This window comes from Astyanax mexicanus, chromosome 11 (assembly GCF_023375975.1).
Source record: "Astyanax mexicanus isolate ESR-SI-001 chromosome 11, AstMex3_surface, whole genome shotgun sequence".
NCBI lineage: Eukaryota > Metazoa > Chordata > Actinopteri > Characiformes > Acestrorhamphidae > Astyanax > Astyanax mexicanus.
This window is the reverse complement of record NC_064418.1, coordinates 5,406,844-5,432,698: the sequence shown is the minus strand read 5'-3', so window position 1 is coordinate 5,432,698 and position 25,855 is coordinate 5,406,844. Positions and strand designations below refer to the sequence as shown.

Sequence of the window (25,855 nt, the reverse complement as noted above, 5' to 3'; positions counted from 1 at the left end):
TGGTTGAGGCTCTCTCTAGTAAAAATATTTGAATTCATACATTTGTATTGTCATAATTAATATATAAATTATTTTTATTCCTGTACTTACAGCTGCTGGAACAGTTAAGAGCCAACAAGGCGAACCTGAACCCAGTGCAGCTGAAGATGTTGGAGAAGTTGGAAAAGCATCTTGTACTTATGCAGCAGCATCAGCAGGTAATATACAGCTATAGTGCAGAGAGTGTACAGGTGCTGGTCAACGAATTAGAATAATTTGAAATAGTGCAATCATGAAATTCTTTGAATGCATTTTTTGTGCAGAAAGCAAATCAGGTGTTCACCGCACCTGTCCTACTCGTTAGACTAATTACAGAACTCGTTACCTGGAAAAATTTGCTCAGCTGAGCTTTCCAAAAGGCCCATTTAGGCCATTTAACTGTGACGCTGTTGTTTTATTGAATTAGAATAATGGAGAAACCGTTTCATTGAATTAGAATAAATGCTCGAATTTTTGTTTTCTGTGAAGAGTGTTCACTGTGCAGTATAAAGTCAGGGTTGAGTAGAATTTCTAAGTTGTAAAAAGCTGCAAAGCTCTCAAGAAAAACTGCAGCAAGCGCACCAACTGTTCCGGCGTCCGAAAAACTTCTGCTCGCGACAACAAGCAGCTGAGAAAGATCGCAGTCAGCAACCAGTTCAAGTCCACTTCCGAGCTCACCGACTTGTGGAACAAGCAGACCGGCGCTGACGTCTCCAGATCAACCACTTACCGTCGTCTGCGCGAACTCGGCTTCAAATCTCGCGTTCCAGCAGTAAAACCGATGCTGAACAAGAAACAAATGGAGAAACGGCTGAAGTGGGCCAAAGAACACGGCGAGTGGACTGCTGAAGACTGGCAGAAAGTTGTCTTCAGTGACGAATCACGCTTCTGCATCTCCTTCGGTGACCAAGGTCCTCGTGTCTGGCGTCGTGGTGGCGAAACCTACAACCACGAGTGCGTGAAAAGATCCCTCAAGTTTCCCCAGAGCGTTATGGTCTGGGGATGCATGTCCGCTCGAGGTGTAGGGAAACTCTGCTTCCTCAAGAAGACTGTCAATGCTGCCGTATATCAAGATGTTCTGGAAACGTTCCTGATTCCGACTGTTGAGGAACAGTTCGGCGAAGAAGACTTAATATTTCAACAGGATCTTGCACCGGCTCATGCGGCAAAGTCGACCAAAGATTGGTTCACTAAAAAACAGCTTGAAGTTTTGGCATGGCCGGCCAACTCGCCTGACCTCAATGTCATTGAAAACCTTTGGGCCATCGTCAAGCGGAAAATTCGCGACAGAAAGCCTACTACGCTGGACCAACTGAAGCAGAACATCGCCACTGCCTGGGAAGCTGTGAGTGCGGAAACTTGCGACAAGCTGGTCAAATCGATGCCGCGGAGACTTCAGGCAGTCATACAAGCCAAGGGGGCAGCCACAAAATACTGAGAAAGTGATGATTGTAATTATAATAAAAATTATTCTAATTCAATGAAACGGTTTCTCCATTATTCTAATTCAATAAAACAACAGTGTCACAGTTAAATGGCCTAAATGGGCCTTTTGGAAAGCTCAGCTGAGCAAATTTTTTTCCAGGTAATGAGTTCTGTGATTAGTCTAACGAGTAGGACAGGTGCGGTGAACACCTGATTTGCTTTCTGCACAAAAAATGCATTCAAAGAATTTTATGATTGCACTATTTCAAATTATTCTAATTCGTTGACCAGCACCTGTAGTTAATTAGAGTGGCATTAGCAGAGTAGCTAACAGCTTGCATTTGGAAAATTCGTCAACTCTCCAACCATAAACAGTAAATACTGATAAGTGGACGAAATTAGACTGAGTATCAATATTCTGCAGCAGGCGTTCTTAACCTGTAATATTCTGCAGCATTCTTTACTTGTTTTACTGAGCAACACCTTTTAGGGGTCAAAATATTTGGCAACCCACCCTCTTTACTGTTGTCAAACAAATGGTAAAATGTAGATATTCACACATACAGCACCGGAAAATATGAGACCACTTCAGTTTCTGAATCAGTTTCTCTAATTTTGCTGTTTATAGGTTTATCTTTGAGTAAAATGAACTTTGGAATTTGGGAGAAATGTTGTCAGGAGTTTATAGAATAAAACAACAAACAAAAATATTGTCATTTAGAGCTTTTATTTGCAGAGAATGAGAAATTGTTAAAATAACAAAGATGATCATAGAGTTTATAGAGTTCAGAAATCTTTATTTGGTGCAATAACCCTTGTGTTCTCCTCCACCAGTCTTACACACTGCTTTTGGATAACTTGAATAACCATGGAATTATGTCGATATGGAATTATGTCAAATTATTATGATTAAATATTTAATTGGATGAACTTCTCTCTCTCCCCTTCCCCCCCCCTTTTTTTTAATAAACAGATTAGACTAAATGCTGCTGTTGAAGTGCGGCCCACCTTATCCAACGGCCCTTCAGCCGACCCCTCACTGCCGGATTCAAACTCTCTCTCCTCGCCTCAACACCCACATGTCTCACTTTCTCACACGTCCCCAACATCCCAGCCCTCAGCCTCTTCCCCCTGCTCTCTCCAACCAATGGCCAACGGACCTGTCGCTGCAAGCCCCTCCCCCTGCAGCACTGCTGGTGCCCTGGGTCACACAGAAAGACACTCTGTGGGCAATAATCATATACCAGGACAGGGGAGCAACGGAAATGTGCCTTACCTACAGCAAAACGCACTACCTCATACGTGTTCAACCCCCACCAGCAGCGGCAGCAGTGTGAACGACCAGCCGTGGAAAAGCCAACATACCAACTTCACTCAGGTGAGAGAGCGTGAACTATTGGTGCATAGTGTATGAGTTAAAATAGCAATAGTTTCTCCTGAAATATTAAGGGCGGTTAAATATCATAGCTAGTAGCACCTACGTAGCCAGTAGAGTACAATATTTATTTATATAATGTAATGGTACCATATTGTACATTGATTTGTTTATATGAATGTCATTTATTTATTTATTTTATTTTATTTTATTTTATTTTATTTTATTTATTATTATTATTTTTTTTTATGACTTTCACAGTTTTTCTTTTTCCCCCCATGTTTTTTTTTTTCTCCCCGCTTTTAGCCTGGCACTTGCTCACTTACTTGCTGATTAGTTTTCCTGGTCAGATTCAGTTGGTGAGTTTGTTTAGTTGGAGCGCTTTCTCCCTCGGTTTGGTTTGTTTTCACACAGATGCCAACCTAAGCTCACCAAAATCAGCTCATGTGATCTTGTTGTCTTTTCTGATTGGTCAGAGCTGTTTTGCAAGCACGAAAGTAGATATAGCAAGAAGGTTCTTTGTTCCAGACCACCACGTTTATATTTGTGCAGTGTGAAGCTGCTTTTAGTAAGTTGTCTTAAGTGAAGAGTTTAAGTGTTTTTTTAATTATTTATTTATTTATTTAAAACTGGTAAACTTAATATTAAAACAAAGGTTAAAACCAAACACTAGAGATGGAATCATATTTTCTCATATTCTCAGAGTTTAAAATATTGCCAGGTTTTTGTCTTTATTCACTTCTTTTTCTTCTTCCTCCAACTCCTTGCTTTAGGCTAACGTTCACATGAGAATAAAAGATATGATGAAAACTATTCTGTTTCTAATCCAAATTCCTCCTGGCTTTGACTCTTGTTTCTTTGGCAGGGGCTTAAGAAAAGTCCAGGTTCGCATTTGGCAGGTCCTAATGGAGAGCAGCCTATATCTTCCACTGGGACTTCTCCGCCTACCCAGGCAGCCGGTATCGGCGCTTTGAATCTACACGGACATTCCGGCATGTCCAGCGGCGCGCCAGCACAGGAGACTTCCCACAATCACCTTCCCTCCCCCCCTCCGCCGCACTCTGCTACCTCAGGTGGACAGCAAGGCACCGCAGCCTTGACCAAAGAGAGCAAGCCTTCAGAAAACGGGCATTCCACGGGGACGCCTGACAGCACTGCCACTGCGGGACTGCCTAATCACGTCCATCAGGGCTTGGCAGATGCTGCCACAGCGGAGCCCCGCTCACCAGGTGTACTTAGTTCAGACAATCCTCAGCTCTCGGCCTTGTTGATGGGAAAAGCTAATAGTAGTGATAATAGTAACGACAGTGGCGTGGTGATGGCTGCTGGCACAAAGATGAACAGCATTCACCTGGGCCTGCACACGGGCTCTAAGACCCAGGAAAGCTCTGTGGCCTCCTCGCCCTGCTCCGCCATGTCCACAGCCACGCCCTCACCCAAATCCACGGAGCACCACGCCACCCACAACAGTGTTGGCAGCCTTAACAGCCCAAAACTCAACGGCAAGGGCCTGGAGGACTCCCAAAGCCCCATGAAAGTGGACTCTCCTCTGGTCTGCTGTAAACAATCACCCCCTTCGTTTGCTCCGTGGTCCTCTGTCTCCATCTACCCCAGCTCCACCCAGGTGCTCAAAGCCTGCAGGTAGGCTGTGTTTTATTCTATTAGCTATTAGTGTTTTTCTGTTGTTTGTAGAATGAATAGGTGAAAGCAGTGGTAGAAGTGCAGTTAATCTTATTGCTCATGTGCTTCCTGGCTGTTGGGCACAAGCCTGGAATTTATAACGTTTATTTTTAAGTGAATTGCAATGCCAGTAGAATAAACACCTCAGCAGGATATTGTGGGAGAAAGGAATGATTGAATGAGAGAGTTTGTGTGCGTTTTTGATGTGTGGGGGTGATTTAATTGAATGTGTGGTATGCTTTATGAAATAAGACTTTCCTGAGAAAGGCTAAACTTGACTTATGCATTGTGGTTGAGTGGAAAAAAAATATATAATTCATCATGTACATCAGACATATTAAATTTTTTAAGACGTGCAAATAAGTTGAATCAAAAAAAGATCTACTGTCAAAATTCTGCCGTTAAACAAAAGCCTCATTAACTTGAAAGTGTAGTGAATTTTATTATCTTTATCCTAAGCTCAGACCTGCTGGACTAAATGGCTAACATTTAAAGTGTTTTATTTATATAATTAATTTCACTGTGTATACGGTATAATTCTAATTATTAATTCTAATATGATCAGTATAAAAGTCACTGCCGGTGGTGTACATGATCTTACACTGAGGTTTCCAGGCTGCAGTAGTCTATAGTGTTCTGCTCTTTCTGCACTAAACTGATGGCAGCTTCCTGTAATGAACATTGGCAACTCTAACAGATGCTGTAAATACTATATATTTCTCCAAAATTAACACCATGGTTTCAGAGTTTGATGTACCTTTATTTGCGTAACAACTGCATTAAGAATTTAAAGTATTCAGTCAGAAATGCCAGAGGTTATTTTCAGGAGATCCTAAGCTACTCGTGTTTTAAAGAATAACTAAACTCTAAGACACTTTTACAGTGCTTGTTAAATGTTTAGACACACATCTTTTCATTCTATATGTTGGCCTGGATTTTTTTTGGGCCTGATCCAAGCTCTACCCTGTTGTATTTGGAATGTATTGTGTTAGTAGAATAGGTTAATGGCCTTGCTTTCATGACCCTGTGATTAATAACTCAATGTAGGGCTGTATAATATGACCAAAAATTGATTATAGTGCATTGCTTAGTTTTTAATATTACAATTCTAATATCAGTATTTACACTACAAAAGTCACTGTCTGGGATGTACAGTATGTTGTCATGCACTGACCTTGCCAGGCTACAGAAGCCTATAGTTTTCTGTCCTTTCTGCTTGGCTTGACTGCAGTGCCCCATATTGTTCAGTTATAAAGCCTAGAATATAATAACATCTTAGCTGCAATGCTAACAGGTGGCCTCAGCAAGCTTGGTGCATGTTAAACACAATGCTAAATGTTTTTTTCTGCACTGGATTATTTGCTGGTAACAGGTTTATGGCACTGCACTGTACGAATAGGGTAAGATTTGCTGATTAATGATATGTATTTAAATATAATTTCCATATATTATTCTGAACCACTGATATAAAGAGTACCAGCCTGTAGCTGCCGGCTCAGTGTGGGTCTCAAGACAGGTTCTGATTAATATTATGATTAAATTTATATATTTAAAATAAGTTATCATTGATATCTAAACATTTGCTTTTACATTATGTACACTTGCCCAATGCTTTAACCATTGGGCCACCAGTGGCAAGAAGGCCTGTGTCCACCCAAGAAGTTTATTTTGAAAAGCCTTTTCTGCTTGCTCCGTTCTTCTTTAGTGTTGTGTAAAATATTACTTTTTTTTAACAGGGCATGCTCATTAAAAAGGTATTTGTTTTGATGGGCATTAATGTTTATCAAATTAGAAACGAAAAAAAAAAATTACTGACCTGAGGCGCTTCCATTTGTCAAAACAATACTTCACACAAACGAGGCCAAACTGGACTTATCATTTATAACAGAATTAATTGTGTATTACAGTGTATGTATGTATTTTATTAGTGTAATAATTAAAATTAACTGCAGATTAACAGAAAACTTTAACAAATGTTTAAAAACTCCTCCTGCAGAAACCTTGGGAAGAATGGAATAACCAGCAACAGCGTGTTATTGGACAAATGTCCTCCTCCCAGAGTTCCACCTTCGCCTTTTCCTCCGCTACCAAAGGACAAGCTCAATCCTCCCACCCCTAGTATATATGTGAGTATGACCTACACACAAGACTCAGGGCTGTTGTAGTAAAATAGCGCTTCTGAGTTACTATGGTTTATGTGGAGGGGAAGAAACAGAAAAAGAAAAAGAAGGTGCCTGAGAAAGACACAACTAAAAACAGACCGGTAGGAAGGTTGTGTCTTGAGAGAGATGGTCAGACTGGAAAAGAGATTGCCTGTGAGAGAGAGAGAGAGAGAGAGAGAGACAGACTGGAAAAAAGAATGTGCATAAGGGAGGATCAGACTGGGAGAAAGAGTATTCTGGAGAGAGAGAGACGGACTGGGAGAGAGCATGCAGGAGGGAGAGTGACAGACTGGTAGAGCGAGTGAGTGCATGTGAGGGAGAAAAAAAGTGCTTAGTGAGAGTGTGCATAGAGGATGCATGAGAGAAAGACAGATTTCGAGAGAGTGGATGCATGAGAAAGTGCCTAAGAGAAGAGAAACAGACTTGAAGAAAAGGTGTGTCTGAGTGAGAAAATCAGACTGAGAGGGACAGAGACGGACTGGGAAAGAGAGCATGCTTGAGACAGAGAGAGAGGGAGACAGAGTGTGCTTAAGATGCATTCTCTTTTTCTCTGTATAAAAGATGCAGACTGGTAGAGGGAGTTTGACAGAGACAGACACAGACTGGGAGAGAGCATGCATAAGAAAGAGACAGGTTGGGAAAGAGAGCTTGCATGAAAGAGGGACAGACAGACAGAGCGATAGAGAGCCTGGAAGAGAGAACAAGCCTGAGAGAGAGAGAGCGACAAGGATACTGCATGTGGCTGGGATTACAAGAGAGGGAGACTGGGGGAGAGCATGCATGAGAAAGTTGGGTTGGGAGAGAAGGTGCCGACTGAGTGACCGACTGAGAGGGACACAGACTAAAAGAGAGGGCCAGCCAGAGAGAGACAGTCTGTGTGCTTCAGATAAAGAAAGAGGGAGGCTGGGAAAGAGCAGACAGAGCTCAGCAGACTGGGAGAGAGTGAGAGAGAGCGACAGATTGGGAGAAACAGCATGCATGAGAGGGAGACAGGCAGAGAAAACGAGACAGAAAGAGAACTGTGATGAGAGAGACAGATGGTGCATGGCTACAGGATTTACAGTACTGGATATAGGCTAGTTTTTCTAGAAAACAGCCAGAATGTGTGTTGAATATAGAACAGTAAGAGTTTTATGCAGTACATCCCTTATTTTACCATAATATGAAGATATGAACTTTTATATTAGTTTATAACTCTTTAAAAAAACTGCACATCAGGGCTTCCTGTCAGTGGATTGTTTTTGTTGTGCACTTTTTTTTATAAGCTCCATAAGTTGCCATGGAAAACCAGCTGAAATACAAATTGGCACTTTGCAGTGTGTGCTCATAATTGCTGCTTGTCCTATTGCTCTTTCATTTGCAGCCATTGTTGTCTCAAAACGCTTTCCCCTGTATTTGTTCAACTTTTTATTATTTATTTTTTTTGCTTGCAGTTGGAGAGCAAGAGGGACGCCTTCTTTCCTCCTCTACACCAGTTCTGCACGAACCCAAACAACCCTGTTACGGTCATCCGAGGCCTTGCTGGAGCACTGAAGCTGGGTAAGTGTGACTGCGTGTGTGTGTGCGTGTGTGTGTGTGTGTGTGTTTGTCTAGGCTTGGCATGCGCTCAAAACTGCAGACAAACACACAACAGCTGTTTGATCTGCCACAACTTAAAAAGTGTTGCCATATATGGAAGCAACTCGACTCTATACCAAACTCCACTTTCTGTGTTAGTTGCTGAAATTGAAGTGTTGTGGAAGATGCAGAGAGTTTTGGGAATGCTTCCAGTGCAAACCAACTTTTTAGCAGATGGCCAGATCATGTATGACAAAACAGCACCACCTGCAAGCTGAAAGCGTCATTACAGGACGAACACAGCCACTGATTTTGGTCAGTTCAGTCAGTCAGCTCCTACCTGAAGCTGGCCGCTTGACAAAACTGTGAAGTTAGTTCTATTGACGAGGTTAACAATAGATTACTTACGTTTCTGGTTGTATACTAAATAAAAAATATCTAAATGTTCTTGTAGGGTTTTAAGTTAAAAAGAAACTATTATTAACAAATTTCTCAATTTCCAACTGCTGGATAAGCGGCTAAACCTGTGATATTTATTTATTTATTTATTTTTTACCAAATTAAAAACTTCTGGAATATAATCAAGAGGAAGATGGATGATCACAAGCCATCAAACCAAACTGAACTGCTTGAATTTTTGCACCAGGAGTAAAGCAGCATAAAGTTATCCAAAAGCAGTGTGTAAGACTGGTGCAAGAGAACGTGTCAAGATGCATGACTGTGATTAAAAAACAAATATTGATTTCTGAACTCTTAAACCTTTTTGTTTGCATTATTTGAGGTCTGAAAGCTCTGCTTTTTTTTTGTTTGTTATTTTAGCCATTTCTCATTTTCTGCAAAAAAAAAATCATTTTACTCAAACATATACCTACAAATAATAAAATATATAAAATCAGAGAAACTGATTCAGAATCTGAAGTGGTCTCTTATTTTTTTCTAGAGCTGTAGATCTGGGTTTTTTATAATTATGTATATTTTTTTCTTGTCTTTTTATGTGCTTTATAATGGGTTGTCAGGCTTCTATCCAGGATGTGCCGTCACTTGTGTGAAATGTTTTCTGTGTAATAGCATGCTTTCAGCTTGTCACAATAGCAGTGGCACTTTATTATTTCATATAATTCTGGTTTTCAGCTCTAGATGGTTAACTTTATTTTTTTGCTTTTGTTTTTGTTTCAGTTTGATTGTTCAGTCTTTCAATAGGATTGTTTTATTTCTTGGACGTCTGATTTGACGGGGGTTTTATTGCTGACTCAGTTAATTACCAGCTTCTCTGTCTCTTTCTTGCATCACCACCAACATCCTTCTCTCTTGTCTTCTGTGTCTCAGACCTGGGCCTGTTCTCCACTAAGACGCTTGTGGAGGCCAATCCGGATCACCTGGTTGAGGTGAGGACTCAGTTCTCTCAGCCCACCGACGAGAACTGGGACCTGATGGGCAGCAGGAAGACGTGGCGGTGCGAGAGCAGCCGCTCACACACCACCATCTCCAAATACGCCCAGTACCAGGCCTCGTCCTTCCAGGAGTCCCTGCGGGTTAGTCCAGCCTGTTCTTCTTCTGCTCTTTGCTTAGGTTAAATGTGTGATAGCTTGGCGCCTGTTCAACAGCTCTGCTTCTACTTTTAGCACTGTTTTGACTACATTGTTTAGGATGTGTGGTGGGGAGAAAATAGTATGTATTTGATTATTGGTCATTGTTTGTTAAAATTGCTCTTTATATGGACAAGATATGCAGGCAGGCCTCAGGCATCTGTCTAAAACGAGCTCATGGATGGCAAAAAAAAAAAATTATTCAGTCTCTATCATTTGATGATTAAACAAAGTAAAGGCTTTTGTAAGCTTTCAAGTTTAACAAACACTACATAACTATCTCAGAGCCAGTTGATATGAAAATGTTATGGCTCTGTAAGATTAATTTCTTATTAACCTTAATCTTTTCAGTTGGTCACATCTATATGTCTTGTTACCGGATTTTAAGGGGCACTATCAATGAATGCCTATTTTCTGGTCTATTTTCGCACATGAGGCAGACCAGATTAAAGGCACATCATGTGACACTAGTAAGGAACAGGGTTGGAGGTAACTAAAAGCTAAGCTAAGTAAACAAAACTGTAATTCTTAAAATATTTTTTTCAATCAAAATTGCTGGATATTAATCTACACAGGTTTCTCTCTTCTTACTTCTATTTACATACAGTAAGCTTAGATTTCCACGAAGAGTGGGTGCTGGGTTCTTCCCAAATAGCTTGGTTTAACATGGTAAACACGCAGAATATACAGTCCAATATACTCAACTCTGAACGACGAAAGAGCTAGCTCTTAGTGCGGTTAGCAGCTAATGCTAATACTGCTCCAGCAGTGCTAGTTGAGTTTAGCAGCAGGCTACAGGCCAATAATACTCAGCTCTGAATGGCAAAAGAGCTAGCACTTAGTGCAGTTAGCAGCTAATGCTAATGCTGCTCCAGACTCAGTGCAAAAGAAAAAAACCTCACTGAAACTCCTTTATGACACTGTACTTTAGTGAAATGGCCTTGCTGCTCCTTACAACCTGACTGGTAGAATTCATACCTAAGCCCCACCAGATTATAAGGTGCACTGTCAATTTTTGAGAAAAAGAAAGGATTTTAGGTGCGCATTTTAGTGCGTGAAAAACTTGGGTAATAAGGCTATGAGACTGGGTTTTGGTTCCTTTGAATGGAACAGGTTGAAGGCTGTTTTTTGTTTGGTTTTAAATGAATTCATCACCCACCTATTCCTTAGAAGACTAAGGGCATTTTCATACCTTAATATTAAAGTTTTCTACGTTATACAGCGTGAGTCATTGCACAAATCTTGTTTCCTTTTAATTTCTGAAATAAAAAAAACATGTCTTGCCACTACTTGCGCTGTATACATTTGTTCCGGTTACATTTGGTTTCACATTAAAATCTAGCAAGCGGCTTTAAATATTTTTGCTAAAAACCCTGCTTCTCCCTATGTTTGATGCTGATTGTTGATTGTTCATTGTTAATTTGGAGAGTTTTCTTTTCCAGGTGTTGTGCTACGTTTTGCCTCCCTGACAGATTTTGTCCCACTTCACACACACACATGCATCATGTCATGCAGCAATATAAGCTTCTATTTTCTATACACACTGAATGAAAAGGTGTGTCCAAATGCTTGATTTTGGTTCTGTACATTTGACTTGTTTCATCTGAAATAATATCCAACAGACATCTCTGATGTTCTCTGGCTAAATCCCCAACATATGCTGGCTAGGGCTAATAAGCGGTTGCCAGTTTTAGCTACAAAAATCAGCAAGTCTTCCAGGTTTGGTCCTGAAGGAGAGAGATTCTTGCTTTGTGGGTTTTTTTGAGTGGCTTAAGCTGAGACCTCAGCCTGTCACAGAGCTGTAAGAATTGGCATCAAAGAATCTAAAAATATTAATGTTATGATGCCAGGATGATGCTCATGTTCTGCTTCTTTTTCTGTTTACTCACGTGATTCAGGACGTTTATACAAAGTGCATTACACACTTTTATTCTGTTACACTGAGAATATTTTTCTCTCACTCTGGTAGATCCCAGTGTTTTGTATGTTTGACCTCATTAGATGGTAAAAGTGCTGTCCTTGCTTTCTTTAAGACACTGAGAGTTGGCTCACCTTCATGCTGTGTCCCCATTCTTTTAGTTGGGTCTCTGTGGCTCAGTTTAGTATGGTGTGTTGTGTGTAAACTGGTACGTCAGTCTGTTAAAGAGAAGAAGAGCGCCCCCTGCTGTCCAGTCTTTTCCCCTTGGGGACGTGGCCACTTGCTGTTGACTGCATGGGAAAAACAACTCGTCAATGGGATTTATAGCCATAGATCAAAACTCCAAAGCAAATTATATATTTTTATGACACCTGTATTTATGCATAAACCAAAATAAACCAATTATTTTGTGCTTTTTGATTGTTTGACACAATTATTATGAGCAAATGACATTCTAAACTACTCAACATCCTGAAAGAATCACTACAGGACCGTTTGTGAATGTGTGTTCATTCATTTGACCTTATTTGTAGGAGTATGACTTAGTCCTTGAGATGAAACTAGCTTCTTTTAAAAGTGTATTTTTCCTTTTACTGATCTGTTTCAACCATTTAACATTCAACCATTCAAATGATTTAATTCAATGTTTTACATTCCATATAACTACTTCTGACACAATTGCTAGAATAAAATGTTAAAATACAAGTTATGAAATTGATAAATATGAAAGAGCTGCTCACTGAATTTATCTGATAAGTACAGTAAGTACAGTACCGGTAGGTAGATTTCAAGAGAAACAATTAAATATTAAAATGGATTTTTCTTTTTAATTAAGGGGAGATATAAAAAATAATACTTATATAGTACTGATATAAATGATATGGATTTCATCATGTGGACACCACTGTTGCCGCACTAGGAATGTCTATCAATCTATATACACTTCTGATCAAAAGTTTCAGAACACCACGTTTCCCCCTTTATTTTTGCCATTTATTTTATTTATTTATTTATTTATTTTTAACTAACAAATATTTAAAATAGCTTACAGCTGGTAAGTAGCAATAGAAATAAAGTGAGGTTTAGAAATTGATAAAAAAATAATAATTTTGTCTGTAGTAAAGCAGTGCTGGAATAGATTGTTACTGTATGCTCTACTGCAGCATTTACAGCACTGCTAATGTACAACTAAATATAGGGGTGTTCTGAAACTTTTGACTGGTAGTGAATATTTGTTGCTGTCTCACACAAACCTCACTTTTTGACAAAAATCTTCTTTTAATAATGTGATTATTTTTCATGTTCACTAGGTTAATAGTAATGCTCCCTTTTTTTAATTATTTTGATTCTTTTTTTGTGAAAAATTAATGAGCTTATTGACCATGTAGTGAATATAAATTGTGATCTTGTTAGTGGTGAAAAATATTGTAATGCTTATTATTTCAGATTGTGTTGCTAATGCCTGAATGTTGCAGAAAATGAGTTGTTGTATAAGACTCTTCAGAAGCACTGAAACGATCCCATCGCTCTGCTGTGGGTTTGTAATTATTCCATCTCTGTTTGGCTGAATTTCAGGAGGAGAATGAAAAGAAAGGGCAGAAAGAGCATTCGGATACAGAATCTGCTTCTGTAGAAAAGTAAGACTCCGTACACTAATGAGAATACAAGCTGTTACTCTGCTGTACCTCAGGAGCATCTCATTTACAGAAATAACTCTAATTTGTTTTTTGTTTGTATGTTTAGTTTGGTACGGAGAAGAAGGGGTCCCTTTAAGCACATCAAGTTCGGAACCAACATCGACTTGTCAGATGAGAGAAAGTAAGTGGATGAAGTTTAATATTTAGATTGTTATTTTACTGATGTAATGCTGTTCTGAGAGCAGTGTGTGCGTTCGCTGGCTGTGGTGTTTGACTGACTCTTTGCTGTGTCATGCAGGTGGAAGCTGCAGCTGACGGAGTTGAGTAAGCTGCCTGCGTTTGCTCGCGTGGTGTCTGCAGGGAACCTGCTCAGTCACGTGGGCCACACCATCCTGGGCATGAACACAGTCCAGCTCTACATGAAGGTTCCTGGCAGCAGGACTCCAGGTTTGTTGTGTTTTAACAAACACAGGCGGTTCTTTTCCCCCCAATTCTGTCTGTACACTGTTTTTAAAGTTGCCATCTGGCTGCTGGAGGCAGTAAACTAATGGAAACTAATGATGACTGTAATGACTGTATTTGTGTAATAATGCATGCTGTTATGACTGGACAATATGGCAATATATCTGTCATGTATTTTGTTTCCTTATGTTTTTTTTTTAACACAGTTGTTACTGATTAGTGATTGTAATGAAACATTTTGGAGCATTTCTATTCATTTATTTTAATATGGATATTATAAAATAGGGATTTTTAAAAAAGAGATTCTTGCTTGACATAATGTTGTGAGCATACTTGATTCACTTTAATTGAATTTTTGAGGAATTGAGTTTTAGGAACTAAAACGCACATAAACACTTCAAAAACAGCATTTCTGTTCTGCTCGTGTATTTAAAAAACAACCTATCAAACTATATATCCGTTCTAGAGAAAATGTGAAAGTATTTTAATTTTTAATCCCTTAACAGGCCTTGGCCTGTATACAGACCATAAGTGTAGATAATACAAAACCCTAAACAGTTAAAGAAAATGCCAATTTTATGATATTTTATTCATTATGGTATGGCAGTTGCAGATTTCTTTTTTAATATGTATTCTTAAATGCAGTTAGGATTTTCAGTAACGTTTCTTATCAAACATGAAACCTTTTTATGTTATGCTTGAATAGAATAGGTGTAGGACATAGGTGTGTAATACTAGGCAGAAAATTGACAAAAATGCCTGCCTGTTTAGAGGTTAATATTGCCATATAACAAAGTTTTTTTTCTCTCCTGTTTAGTTTGTCTAACTGATTACAGTACGGAACACATCGATTGTGATTAATGTTAACTATTGCCTATCACCATTCCTCTTCAGGTCATCAGGAGAACAACAATTTCTGTTCTGTGAACATCAACATCGGCCCTGGAGACTGTGAATGGTTTGCTGTACCGGAGACATACTGGGGAGTTATGAATGATTTCTGCGAGAAGTAAGTGAACTGAACAGTCTTTTACTTTACCCTTTACACACTGCATGCATCTTGATCTATAATAATTTATTTGCATTAGACAGGGATGTGAATTTAGGACCTCCTCTTGTGGAGCTGTATCATGCATGTATTCAGTATGTAGAAAGATTTGTAAAAAACAAATGTAATGTTTTGTACAAATAGAGAGACACACAGACCGACTGGGGGAAAGAGACTTGAAGAGTGTGAGAGACTTGGGTTATGTTTAGACTGCAGGCAGATTTAATTAGTTTCTTAGTTCAGATCTGTTGCATTGACCGTCTGCACTGTTGTTTGCAGTAATTTACTGTCAAGTGATCAGATCATATTTGTGTGTACCGACCTAATAGACCTATGTGGATGTATAATGACTTAAGCATTTATTTAGAAGTTGTCTGACCAGTGTAGGATGGGTCCCCCCATATATAATATCCTTGATAGTACGTTATAATACATGTGATAGTACAAGCTACATATGAGCCTTGATTCCTCCCAATGTTTCTTCCTCTTCCAGCTCTGAGGATTTTTTTTCTTGCCTCTGTTGTTCACTGGGGGTTCTGTGTTTTGTCTGATTATTTGTCCTGCAATCACATTTCTGTAAAACTGCTTTGCAACAACATCCACTGTAAAAAGCACTATATAATTATATCTGCACATTTGTATCGGCATGTGCATTATTTTGCTGCTCTACTTGAATCCTCATCATTCTGGATGAGAGAGGGTTGTTGAAATCTGATTGTAATCTCGTTTTAAACCACCTCCAATGTGCAAAAATCTGCTTTCATCTGTAAATCAATCTGGATACAACCTAGATGTGTCCAAAACAGACTTAGGGCCTGTAGTCTGAACGTGGACAGGGAGAGAGAAGTTGTAGTAGTAAAGATGCAGGTAAATTATTGAAATGATTCAATAGAGCAAAACTGAGTTGACAATAGATGTGTGGTGATGTTTTTAGGTGGCTGGTAATCCAAGACAATGAATTACTTTATTGCATTAAATTAAACTTTGGTGACTTGTAATATATGTAATATATTATTTATTAATTAATAAATTATTTTTTTCTATCTGGATGGATTTGCATCCTCAGATTATTTTTTCTGTGTTTTTCGTATTCATAATTCGTAGTCATAATTTCTTGGACATGATTATCATATACATTAACCCATCTCTGTTTGGCCCTCTTTGTTATTTAGAAACAACATCAATTTCCTGATGGGATCTTGGTGGCCGAACCTGGAAGACCTGTATGAAGCTAATGTTCCGGTGTACCGGTTCATCCAGCGGCCGGGGGACATGGTCTGGCTCAACACGGGCACGGTGCACTGGGTCCAGGCCATCGGCTGGTGCAATAACGTGGCCTGGAACATAGGCCCTCTCACTGGTAACTACTATAGCTGGCAGCAGCACTTGATGTTGACAGTCTTTATCACGTGTTCCTTTATGCTTTTGATCTTTAAACACGTTTACTCGTCTTCTCACCTCAGCCCATCAGTATAAGCTGGCAGTGGAGCGTTACGAGTGGAACAAATTCCAAAGTGTCAAATCCATCGTTCCCATGATTCACCTCTCCTGGAACCTGGCCCGAAACATCAAAGTGTCCGACCACAAGCTCTTCGAGATGATCAAGTGAGTAACAAATACTTATGCTTTGCCTCTGGTAGTCATTATTTTATGATACATTATGAACTCGTAATAATATAAATATGAAGTATAATAAATATGTAAGGCAGGACCAGTGATAACATGTGTTTCTCTGTGGTTACAGGTACAGCTTGTTGAGGACGCTGAAGCAGTGTCAGATGCTCAGGGAGGCTCTGATAGCTGCAGGCAAGGATCTGGTGTGGCACGGGAGATCGAGGGATGAGCCTGCACATTACTGTAGCATTTGTGAGGTATGATTGCAGTATTGTCCTGTATCTGACCTCATAACAGCAGCACAGGTCTAGGTTTGGAATACGAGATGATTGGAAAGTGAGCCAACTTTCCCCCCCCAAAAAACAAACAAAAAAAACACTTTCTTAAAATTGAAGAACATGTTAACATGGAGTATTATTGGCCTGTAGCCTGATGCTAACCACAGCTAGCCCTTAGCATTAACCGCTAACCGCAGTGCTAGATCTTTTACTGTTTAGAGGTGAGTTTAGAGCTATTCACCTTGTTAAAACAAGTTTCATGAGATAAACCGCTAGATAATATCTTCCTGGCTTACCGGAACTCTTAGGGTTCCTCAGTGTAGCGCTGTCAGGATATTGCTCCAGCCTGAGTGCTGTAGAAATACGGTAATCTAAGCTTACTGTAAATAAACAGAAGCACTTTATTCAGGATTTTCAGGAGAGAAATCTGTGTAGATTAACATCCAGCACTCATTTGACTTAAATGATTTTTTTTTATTATTATTACAGTTTTGCTTACTTAACTTAGCTTTCGTAAACTTAGTTAGTTACCCCCCACCACCACCCAGCGGCAAGACCTGGTGATTTATAAGTTCCTTATAGTGACTTTTTAAAATGAGCCTTATGTATAAAAATAGACCAGAAAATAGACGTTTATTGATAGTGCGCCATATAGTGCAAGAAATGCAGTATGTTCAATGTGAAAACGGCTTAATTCTTTGACTTGAAGGTTTTATTTCATGAAAATTATTTTATATAAATGCTGTGGATTTGATTATAAAAGAAAAACCTTCCCGCATTTGATACTTCCGCATTTATACTCGCAGTATAAAATTATAAAATGGCGTGTGGGTAAGTAAGGCAGTTCTGTTTATATTTAGCTGTTATGTTTGTTACTGATTCTCGTTTTCTTGTCGTATCGTTTCATCTGCAGGTTGAGGTTTTTAACCTCCTGTTTGTCACCAGTGAGAGCAACTCGCGGAAGACGTATGTGGTGCACTGTCAGGACTGCGCGCGGCGAGGCAGTCCCGACCTCGACAACTTTGTAGTTCTGGAGCAGTATAAGATAGAGGATCTCACACAGGTCTACGACCAGTTCACATTAGTGAGTCTTGAGTTTCAGCTCTTTCATTTGTTCACATTGTGCTCTTACACTTTTTTATTATTATTACTATTATTGAGATTATTCAAGGTTTTTCTGTTTTTAAATAATGTTTTATTATTTGTTTTCTTGCTCTCCTCTCAACAGGCCTCACCTCTGCCATCCTCCACGTCTTGACATTAACATTAACAGTTCTATGGGGGAGAACCTCTGGAACGCAACAGAACTCTTTCTGATATTCAGGAACCTAAAGTGACCCAGTTCCACACCACTGGTTTGTGTAGCAAATCCCATAAGGCTGCTGGCTCCAAGCTGTATTTCTATGCAACCCTGCCAAGTACGGAGCGTCACCCCCACCGGACAGGAGGGGGGCGGGGCTCCGTCTCTGTTCTGACTGTTCCGGCTGGCTCAGCACCGCTCCCTTTGAGGAAATTAAAGACAAACTATAATAAAGAATGGACAAATTAGTTAATAAATAATAAATTGTGTAAATATCACAACTGGCAAAACTCACTCAAACTACTGATGTGTGTTACCGTTTCCTTTTTTTTTTTTTTTTTAATCTCGTTTTGTTTTTCAGTTCCTTTGTACTCTTTATCATGTATGAGCTTATATACATGGCCCTATTTTCTGCAGTCTCTTTTTCCACTAAATAAGAACTAGCATAGCTGCTGGTCTTTCTTAGCTAAATCTATTTTGGCAACAGAACTGAAAGATTGAGAATTAAAATGTGAAGGTAATTATTTTTTTTACGGTTTATATGTTTGTCCTCTTTTTAATAGTAAGAAGAAGAAAAAAAACAGCCACAAAGTCAAAAAGAAAAATGGGTTGCACATAGCTGAGGAGTACTTTAATTTGTGTTTTTTTTTTTTAATGTTTCTAATCTTGTTGTAAATTTACACTATTTATAAATGCATATTTATTGCTTGAAAATATTTGTTGATGGAATGCTGTTATTTTTTTCCAAGAGTACCTGCCATTAAATTTTATGGAGCTATGTTGTTTTGGACATGTCTCTTTTTACGTTTTCTATATATGAATAAAACTGCTCAGTTGTAAGCATTGTACAGAAAATACCATTTTTTATTGTTTGTCTGTTTTTTTGGGTTTGTGTATCAGAGTTAAAATTAAAATTAGGTAGCATTTCATGCATATACTTCTTCTGATAGTGCTGTGTTTTAAAAAGTTATAGCAGAAAAAGTTCTCAAAAATGTTCCCAAAAAACAAGATTGACCAACAGGGGTCCCTCTTTCCTTATAGATTTTGCATAGATGCGAGATTTCTGAGTTATGCACTTCACGTATTTTAAACCATCATCTCTGTCCTCTTGGGGTTCTACCATCGTGTCGCTCCTCTGGTTCCTCTAGAACTTGTCGCTGTACTTGCACTCAGGGTACCTGTACCCATACTCGTTACTGCATGGCCTTAAAGCCTGTAGTGCTTCCTGCAGTATTTGTGCAGCTTTAAATATCCTCTGGTCAGACTGCGAGCGGTCTGCACACACACTCATCTCCATCATGACCGTTCTGGGCAGTCCAGCTGATTGTAGGTCAGCAGAAGAGAGCAGTTTGGGGAGGATGTGTCTGCAGAGGAGGGTGAAGCTCTGGGAGGGACGAACGCTTTCACAGGGAGGAACCTGCAGACAGGAGCCGCTCAGACAGGAGAAGACATCGCTGTGGTTTGCCTGCGGGTTTTCTTCAGAGTGGAATCCTGTGGAAAGTGTTTTAACAGTTACTTTATGATTCATAAGTCCTTAAGATATTTCTATTAGATTTAGTGCAGTAATGTTTTTAGTCCATTTGGCAGTGGACAAAAATTATTGGTGTCCGTGTTCTATGTTATTACACATTTTCACTGGATAGGTCTCTAAGGTTATGTTTACATTACCAGGCTAAAGTAAGTTAAATCGGATTTCTTGTTCAATGTGGCTCAGATCTGATTTTTTCATAGCTGTGTGAATGTGCCAAATACGTTTTTTTTTTTTCTTCTTTTAAATCAGATTTGAGTCACTTTCATGTGGTACGAATGTGGTTGGTATGTGGATACGTATCTGATGCACAGACATGCGACGTGAACAGTCAAATGCATGCGTCGTCTTTTTGTTTTTACGCATGCGCTACGTGCTTCTCTCTCGTACCCACACATCTCCTGGTGCAGTTGTGCAGCTGTAGCTGCAAAAACAGCAAAAGCAAACCGCCTGTCCTTTTTTCCCCTCCTCGACCTGAGCATGAACTTCAGACCAGCTGTTTGCTGTTCCTCCACTCCAGCATAAGATGCTCCACATATGAGCTACTAACACATTTCCCTTTCCTCTTTATAAAGCTACGAGTTGTCTCTCTAATGTGACATTTTTGTTAGTGAAGAAGGCAACAATTATAAAGGTATCAATGTATAAAGGTAATAATGAAATAAACAATATCTCGGTGAGTCAGTTCACTGCAGTGCCACCCAGTGGTGTGTAATTGGTGCATTAGGCCAACTGGAGGGAAAACAGGTAAAATTAAGCATTTCACAACATTTTTACCCACAATCTCTGAGGTATATAAGGTGTCCCAAGTCTGAAAATAGAGAGTTACTATGTAACAAATGTCCAGTTCAAGCAGAATGGCAATTAAAATCCAGCTCAAAAACAGTTTTTACTAGTCATCTTAGAGGCTCTGTAGAAACCAGCTACATCATGTTAAAAAATGTGTGGCCACAACTTATTAAGGCGTGGGTTAAAGTTATTTAAATCGTAGCCATTAAGGTGGCTATGCTTGTTTTTGCAGCATGCCATCGAACGGTTGCACTATAAAGATACATTAAACTGGTGGACCAGCTAAGCACTCAACCAGCGCAGGTCATAGACCACCAGCGTGACTCTTCCTGAAGTTTGGCTCGTCTAATTGTCCAACACAGCCAAGCTAGTCAACCAGCATGACCAGTCAAGGCCAAAATCAAATGAAACGTACACTATGCTGGTCAAGAGCTTGTAAACTAGCTTGCTTGCTGGTATAGGGTATGATTTGACCTGGATGACAAGCTGTTTACCACCTTAACCATTAAAAACAAATTATATCATCCAAAATATTTATTGGGCTTTATTTATTTATATAAATTTGGGCACACAGATGGCGCCATCTTGTGGTAAGGGTCCCTTTTTAAAGGTTATGAGCTTCAACAAAGCAGAGAATCCTCTTTTTAATTTCCTTCTCAGTGATTATCCTACATTAACACACATTCTCCCAGTTGCTCTATAAACCAATATGTGCGCTCGGCCAGCCATGTTAAAAAATAATTGACATTTAGAATAAGACATAGCTTGCAGCTCCAATTAACATTTCAAATGAATTCAAAGCTTTTAGCTCTGGTTAGCATATACCTTAATTAAAGCATGCTAATCAGAGCTTTTCCTTTCCTGTTGCTCAGATGTTGGATGCTAACGAATAAAAAAAAAGCTCCTCACCCTCCTGCAGATCGATGATTCCGATGGTGCTGGCGTCGGCGATGAAAACCCTGCCGTCCTCCACGATGCCGAACATGTCTTCTGAAGCTGTGGTGTAGTAGAGGTGGAAGCGGAGGCTGTTGCAGGCCAGGCTCTGGGTGATGTGGAGGAGTTGGTAGGCCGCGTCCGCCCGCTGAGCCAGCGGAGATGAGTACAGCTTCTTCAAGGGCCCGGAGCCTGCCCACACCATCAGCCTGCCGCAGGAACCGTGATAGCGGAGGAAGGGCCAGCCCTCCGTGCCTGGAAACATCTACGAGAGCAGAGGTGAGTCAGGGAGAAAAACAGGACGCATGGGAGGCCTGCAGGATGCTGCTTTTATGTGTTGCCTTTTGTTATAGTTCACCAGAACTCAATAAATATACGCTGAGTCAGAGTTTATTATGGTAATATAGCTTATAGGATGTTCTGTGCAAGACACAGGTATTTCTGTTTTTACATTTTCAAAAATGGACATGAGCTTGAAAATGACATTGTGAAAAAAAAAACCAAAATGATGTTCCTGGAACTTTTTTGGTTTGTTTTTTTCTCCCTAATTCCCAATTAAACAACCCTCATTAGGACTCCCCCTATCACTAGGAATGCCCCAACCAACACCAGGAGGGTGAAGACTAGCACATGCCTCCTCCAACACATCAGCCATCTTTTCCAACTGCTGCTGCTTCCATACATCAGCTCACAGATGCCCTGTGCTGATCCACATCACCCTAGGAGTGATGAGGGCAAAGAGTGCCATCTACCCACCCAGAGAGAGCAAAGCCAACTGTACTCTCTCAGGGCTCTGGCAGCTGATGGCAAGCTGCATGAGTGGGATTCAAACCAGAGAATCCCCACCCGATCATGGTGGCAGTGCCACTTGGAGCCTATGAACATTATTTTTTAACCTTCCTGGAACCTTGCAAATAAATGTTGCTAAATCTTCTTAAAACATTCTTTGTTAGCTGGGATGCTAACTAAAAAAATGTAAAGTATTGCCTTCTCCTGCTTTGTGGGCATCAATAATTTTATAATCTACAAGCATCTCTTTAGAAAAAAGAGTGGCTGCTGATTGAGGAGTCAGATTGTTTATAAAGCTTTGAAATGTGCATCTCCTGGCCTTTTGTAATGTGATTAAGCTAATTAAGGCCTAAGATATTGATAAAAGTTACCTCAAATCTGCTGGTTCTTTAATAGTCCCACAGTGGTTAAATTTATAGTTACAGCAGCAAATAGATAGCAAGGCACACAAACAGTACAGTATATACTATAAACAGTACAGTATATACAAAAGAAATAAAAAAAAATCTTACGATAGTATTTACAAATGATTGCACGTTGCCTCTTAACTGCACAGGGATAATGGAAAAACAATATGTTGCATTATATTACACTTTTTTTTTTTTTAATATTAAAATGTGTTTAAAATGTTGAAAGAAGGTTCCATCTTTAAATTTATGTTTTTTTTTTTGGAGATCAATTCATCTTCTACTCAACAATCCACACTGACAAAAAAAAGACAATTGACAGGGCGTTTCCAAACTTTTGCATTCCAACTTTTACCATTCCAAGATCACAACTGAAAACCAGTGAGGCAGAGAGAAAACTATATCAGTAGGGTTTTAATTAACATAGTTTGATACCTGTAATATAAGGGGTTGTTGATTGACAGCCATTGTGTAGAGGAGGCGGAGCTTGTCCTTAGTAGTGAAGTGTTTCATTTGCACGCTGCCCACATCAGCCACCTCGAAATAGCGGTGCACGATTCGGTCCAGCAGTCTCTGAGACGGGCAGCGCAGCATGGGAGAGGCCAGAGCCTGTAGACAGAGGTTACAACATGGAGAAGAAGCTCACTGTGAAATACAGCATAGATCTTATTTAAAAAAAGTATACAATTTAATAATTAAGGCAGTTCAGCTATGTATTTTGTAATTTTTATATGAATCAAGTTATTTATTTCACCCAGCGTAACCTTTAACATCAATGTAATTACAAACTACAAATCCTGCTTTTTTTTTTTTTTTACATTTTCACTTGGTGCATGTTCAAAGATTACTAATATTCTTTCACTTCATATTTTTCATTTAAGCACTTAAGCTCAACCATGTCATAGTTTAATCACAGTAACAAAAATATTTTTTAGGAAGTCAACATCAGTATCTTTGAAACTAAATAAGGTCACCCTGTCATTGTCCTCTTTGTGGTGCCGCCTGTCATCACAGGCTGGAGACATGCGTAAAATAAAGGTAATTAAGCTGGGGAATTATGATTTCTGCAATCTAAAGTCTAATAAAAAAAGAAATAAATAACGATGTTCAACCATAAATCTGTTGACGTTAATAGGTCAGAAACACACCTGCACCATGCTGGGCAGCAGCAGATTGGAGCGTGTCCAGGTCTGGAAGCGCGGGGTGGCTCTCAGGACGGCCTCGATGCTGCAGGATTTCCTCCTGCCTGCTGACATGCAGATGTTTTTGTCAGCCAGCTCGTGCAGGTGGGGGGACACCAAGCGGGACAGAACCACAGGCCTCCAGCTCTCAGAGTCGCATGTGTAGTTCCCCTCGTAGGACGTCCTGTTGGCTGAGGGGAGGTCCAGCTGAGAGGACAGCCACTTTTCAAATCTGGTAAAAAAAAATTAAGAAAAAAATCCTTCAGAATTTGCATTATCACTGTTTAAGGCAAACCTGGAAATTTTACAGCCTGGGGCCACATCGGCCCTTCGTCTTTCTATTGCTGGCCCTTCGCATATCCACCTCAGAAACTGATCCGTAGTTGTTGAAACCCAAAAAAAGACACAAAAAGCACAGCAGTAACAGCAAATAGCAAGTGAATTTAATGCTGTTTTTTACTTTTGATTAAATAATCATATAATATACATGTTATTTACTATGCATGCTTCACTAATTATATTATAGTCTACTTGTAACATCTACTCTTACCAATAATAGCTTATCAGAACATATAATTGCTGCATTTTTAACAATTGATGTGAGTCTGTTGGTCCGGTCCTCCAAAAAAGGGCCAGTGTATTCAAATGGCCCGTTGGGAAAATTATGATTTTTAAATTATGAAAATGAATAGCCAACCCATTGCTCCACAGCTCAACGGCAGCAATGTGTGCAACTTGCATTGTGCGTTAAATGCTTTCATTAGTAGTGTCCACAAACATTTGTATTGATGGATGGATAGAGAAATGGCAAGATAGACAGATAAAAAGACAGACAGATAGATAGAAAGGGTTGAATTAAGTAATGGAAAAAGTGAGAAACTTCAGTAAAAAAAGTTGACTAAGTTGTGCACATCAGAGGAAGTCTGACTGGGTGTGGAAACTCTGTGAAACTTGTTCTAAAAATGGTAAGATAAGTTTATCTCTAGATCTAGAAGAAACCTCTGTGGTACTAACACTTCTATAAACCTTTACTCTTTTTTTAAAGCATGAATTTTAGCTAAATGCCATATTTTCATCATAAGTGTACCCTGAACATCTAATTTTATGAACATTTACCGCATCAAAAACCTCCTTCTAAACCATCTTGGTGTCTTACCTTATCTCCTCCTTAAAAAACTTCTTACATATCGAGGTGCCCACACAGGCATTGCACTTATCCAGCCCCAGGAACTGTCTTCCGAAGCTGTAGGATTTGGTTGGTGGCGAGGCAGACGGGTTTGAGGCCACCAGAGGCAGCATGAAGCAGAGGAACCAAACGTGCCATGACCCCAACAGTCCTTCTCCAGCAAGCCCGGGCTTCAGCCTACTGAGTTCCATCCCAGCATGGCTAAAAGATCACCAGGAGCTCAGGGAACTGGTTCACAACAGAGTGAACAGGTCAGACTCCTAAAACTTTGGGTGCTATATTGAACAAACAATATCATTACAACCCCTGCTGCAGAACACCACACCTCCACAGGAAACCCAAGGAGGATATAGATAACTGCTGTTGCCATGGAGTCTCTTCCTCTACAGGCTCAAATTGACAGTGGCCTTCCAGAAGTGTGGTGATCCACCCAGAACATGGCTGCACTTTAGTTCCCCGAGGAGGTGTTTTAGGTCCTGCAGGTTTGTGGAGAGGAGATTTATTCATTGCATTTTTTGTGTTTTAAAAAGTTCAGTTTTTTTACTGTTGCAGTTCACCAGCAGCTGACCTGATGTACTTCAGGAAATTACTGAATTTCTGAACTGTTGAATGATAACTGTAAATACTGGTCTGTCTCAATAAGAGCTTGGAAATAGGTTTAAGCTTAGTTCGGTTCAACAAATTGCTAGTTAATAGGTAAAACAGTGGCTTGATGATTTTAGCGTGTCCGCCTCTCAGTTCTGGGGTCTTGGGTTCAAGTCTGTACCTGGAGATCTTGGGCCTCATTGATTAAATTTTGCATAGATTCAGGAGTAACCCAGAAAAAAAGGCCCATTTAATACGTTATGTTTCATTTTCTAAATTTGTTAAATCCTCCAGAAATGATCAATAAAATAATATATAATATTAGATTTTGCAGCTATCCTTTACGCATTGTAAGTTGCAAGGTGAAGGACGACTGGATTGTTATTCCAGCACATTT

The 25,855-nt window shown here is 39.7% G+C and overlaps 2 protein-coding genes and 1 long non-coding RNA gene across 5 annotated transcripts in view; 2 read left to right on the top strand and 1 right to left on the bottom strand.

Annotated features, from left to right (window-relative positions):
- kdm6a (lysine (K)-specific demethylase 6A) overlaps positions 1–18,920 on the top strand; it is a 53,525-nt gene extending 34,605 nt beyond the window's left edge. For all 3 annotated transcript variants that reach the window (XM_049484557.1, XM_049484558.1, XM_022680593.2), the window contains 15 exons: positions 93–197; positions 2,417–2,821; positions 3,684–4,459; positions 6,495–6,624; positions 8,094–8,199; positions 9,544–9,749; positions 13,297–13,358; positions 13,465–13,539; positions 13,657–13,805; positions 14,715–14,829; positions 16,041–16,228; positions 16,332–16,473; positions 16,613–16,739; positions 17,674–17,844; positions 17,989–18,920. In XM_049484557.1, the coding sequence (XP_049340514.1) occupies positions 93–197; positions 2,417–2,821; positions 3,684–4,459; positions 6,495–6,624; positions 8,094–8,199; positions 9,544–9,749; positions 13,297–13,358; positions 13,465–13,539; positions 13,657–13,805; positions 14,715–14,829; positions 16,041–16,228; positions 16,332–16,473; positions 16,613–16,739; positions 17,674–17,844; positions 17,989–18,018 (2,787 nt within the window). In that variant the 3' untranslated portion in view covers positions 18,019–18,920. The remainder of the gene's footprint in view (positions 1–92; positions 198–2,416; positions 2,822–3,683; positions 4,460–6,494; positions 6,625–8,093; positions 8,200–9,543; positions 9,750–13,296; positions 13,359–13,464; positions 13,540–13,656; positions 13,806–14,714; positions 14,830–16,040; positions 16,229–16,331; positions 16,474–16,612; positions 16,740–17,673; positions 17,845–17,988) is intronic.
- On the bottom strand, positions 18,895–25,223 carry dipk2b (divergent protein kinase domain 2B). The gene is made up of 5 exons (XM_022680594.2): positions 24,844–25,223; positions 23,655–23,919; positions 22,942–23,115; positions 21,287–21,575; positions 18,895–19,551 (listed from the first exon to the last, which is right to left on the bottom strand). Exons 1-5 carry the CDS (start codon positions 25,062–25,064, stop codon positions 19,205–19,207), a joined length of 1,296 nt encoding a protein of 431 aa, XP_022536315.2. The 5' UTR covers positions 25,065–25,223; the 3' UTR covers positions 18,895–19,204.
- On the top strand, positions 21,502–22,243 carry LOC125804889 (uncharacterized). Its single transcript, XR_007441109.1, has 2 exons — positions 21,502–21,589; positions 21,902–22,243. It is a non-coding gene; the product is annotated as an uncharacterized LOC125804889 (long non-coding RNA).
- Positions 25,224–25,855: the final 632 nt, after the last annotated feature.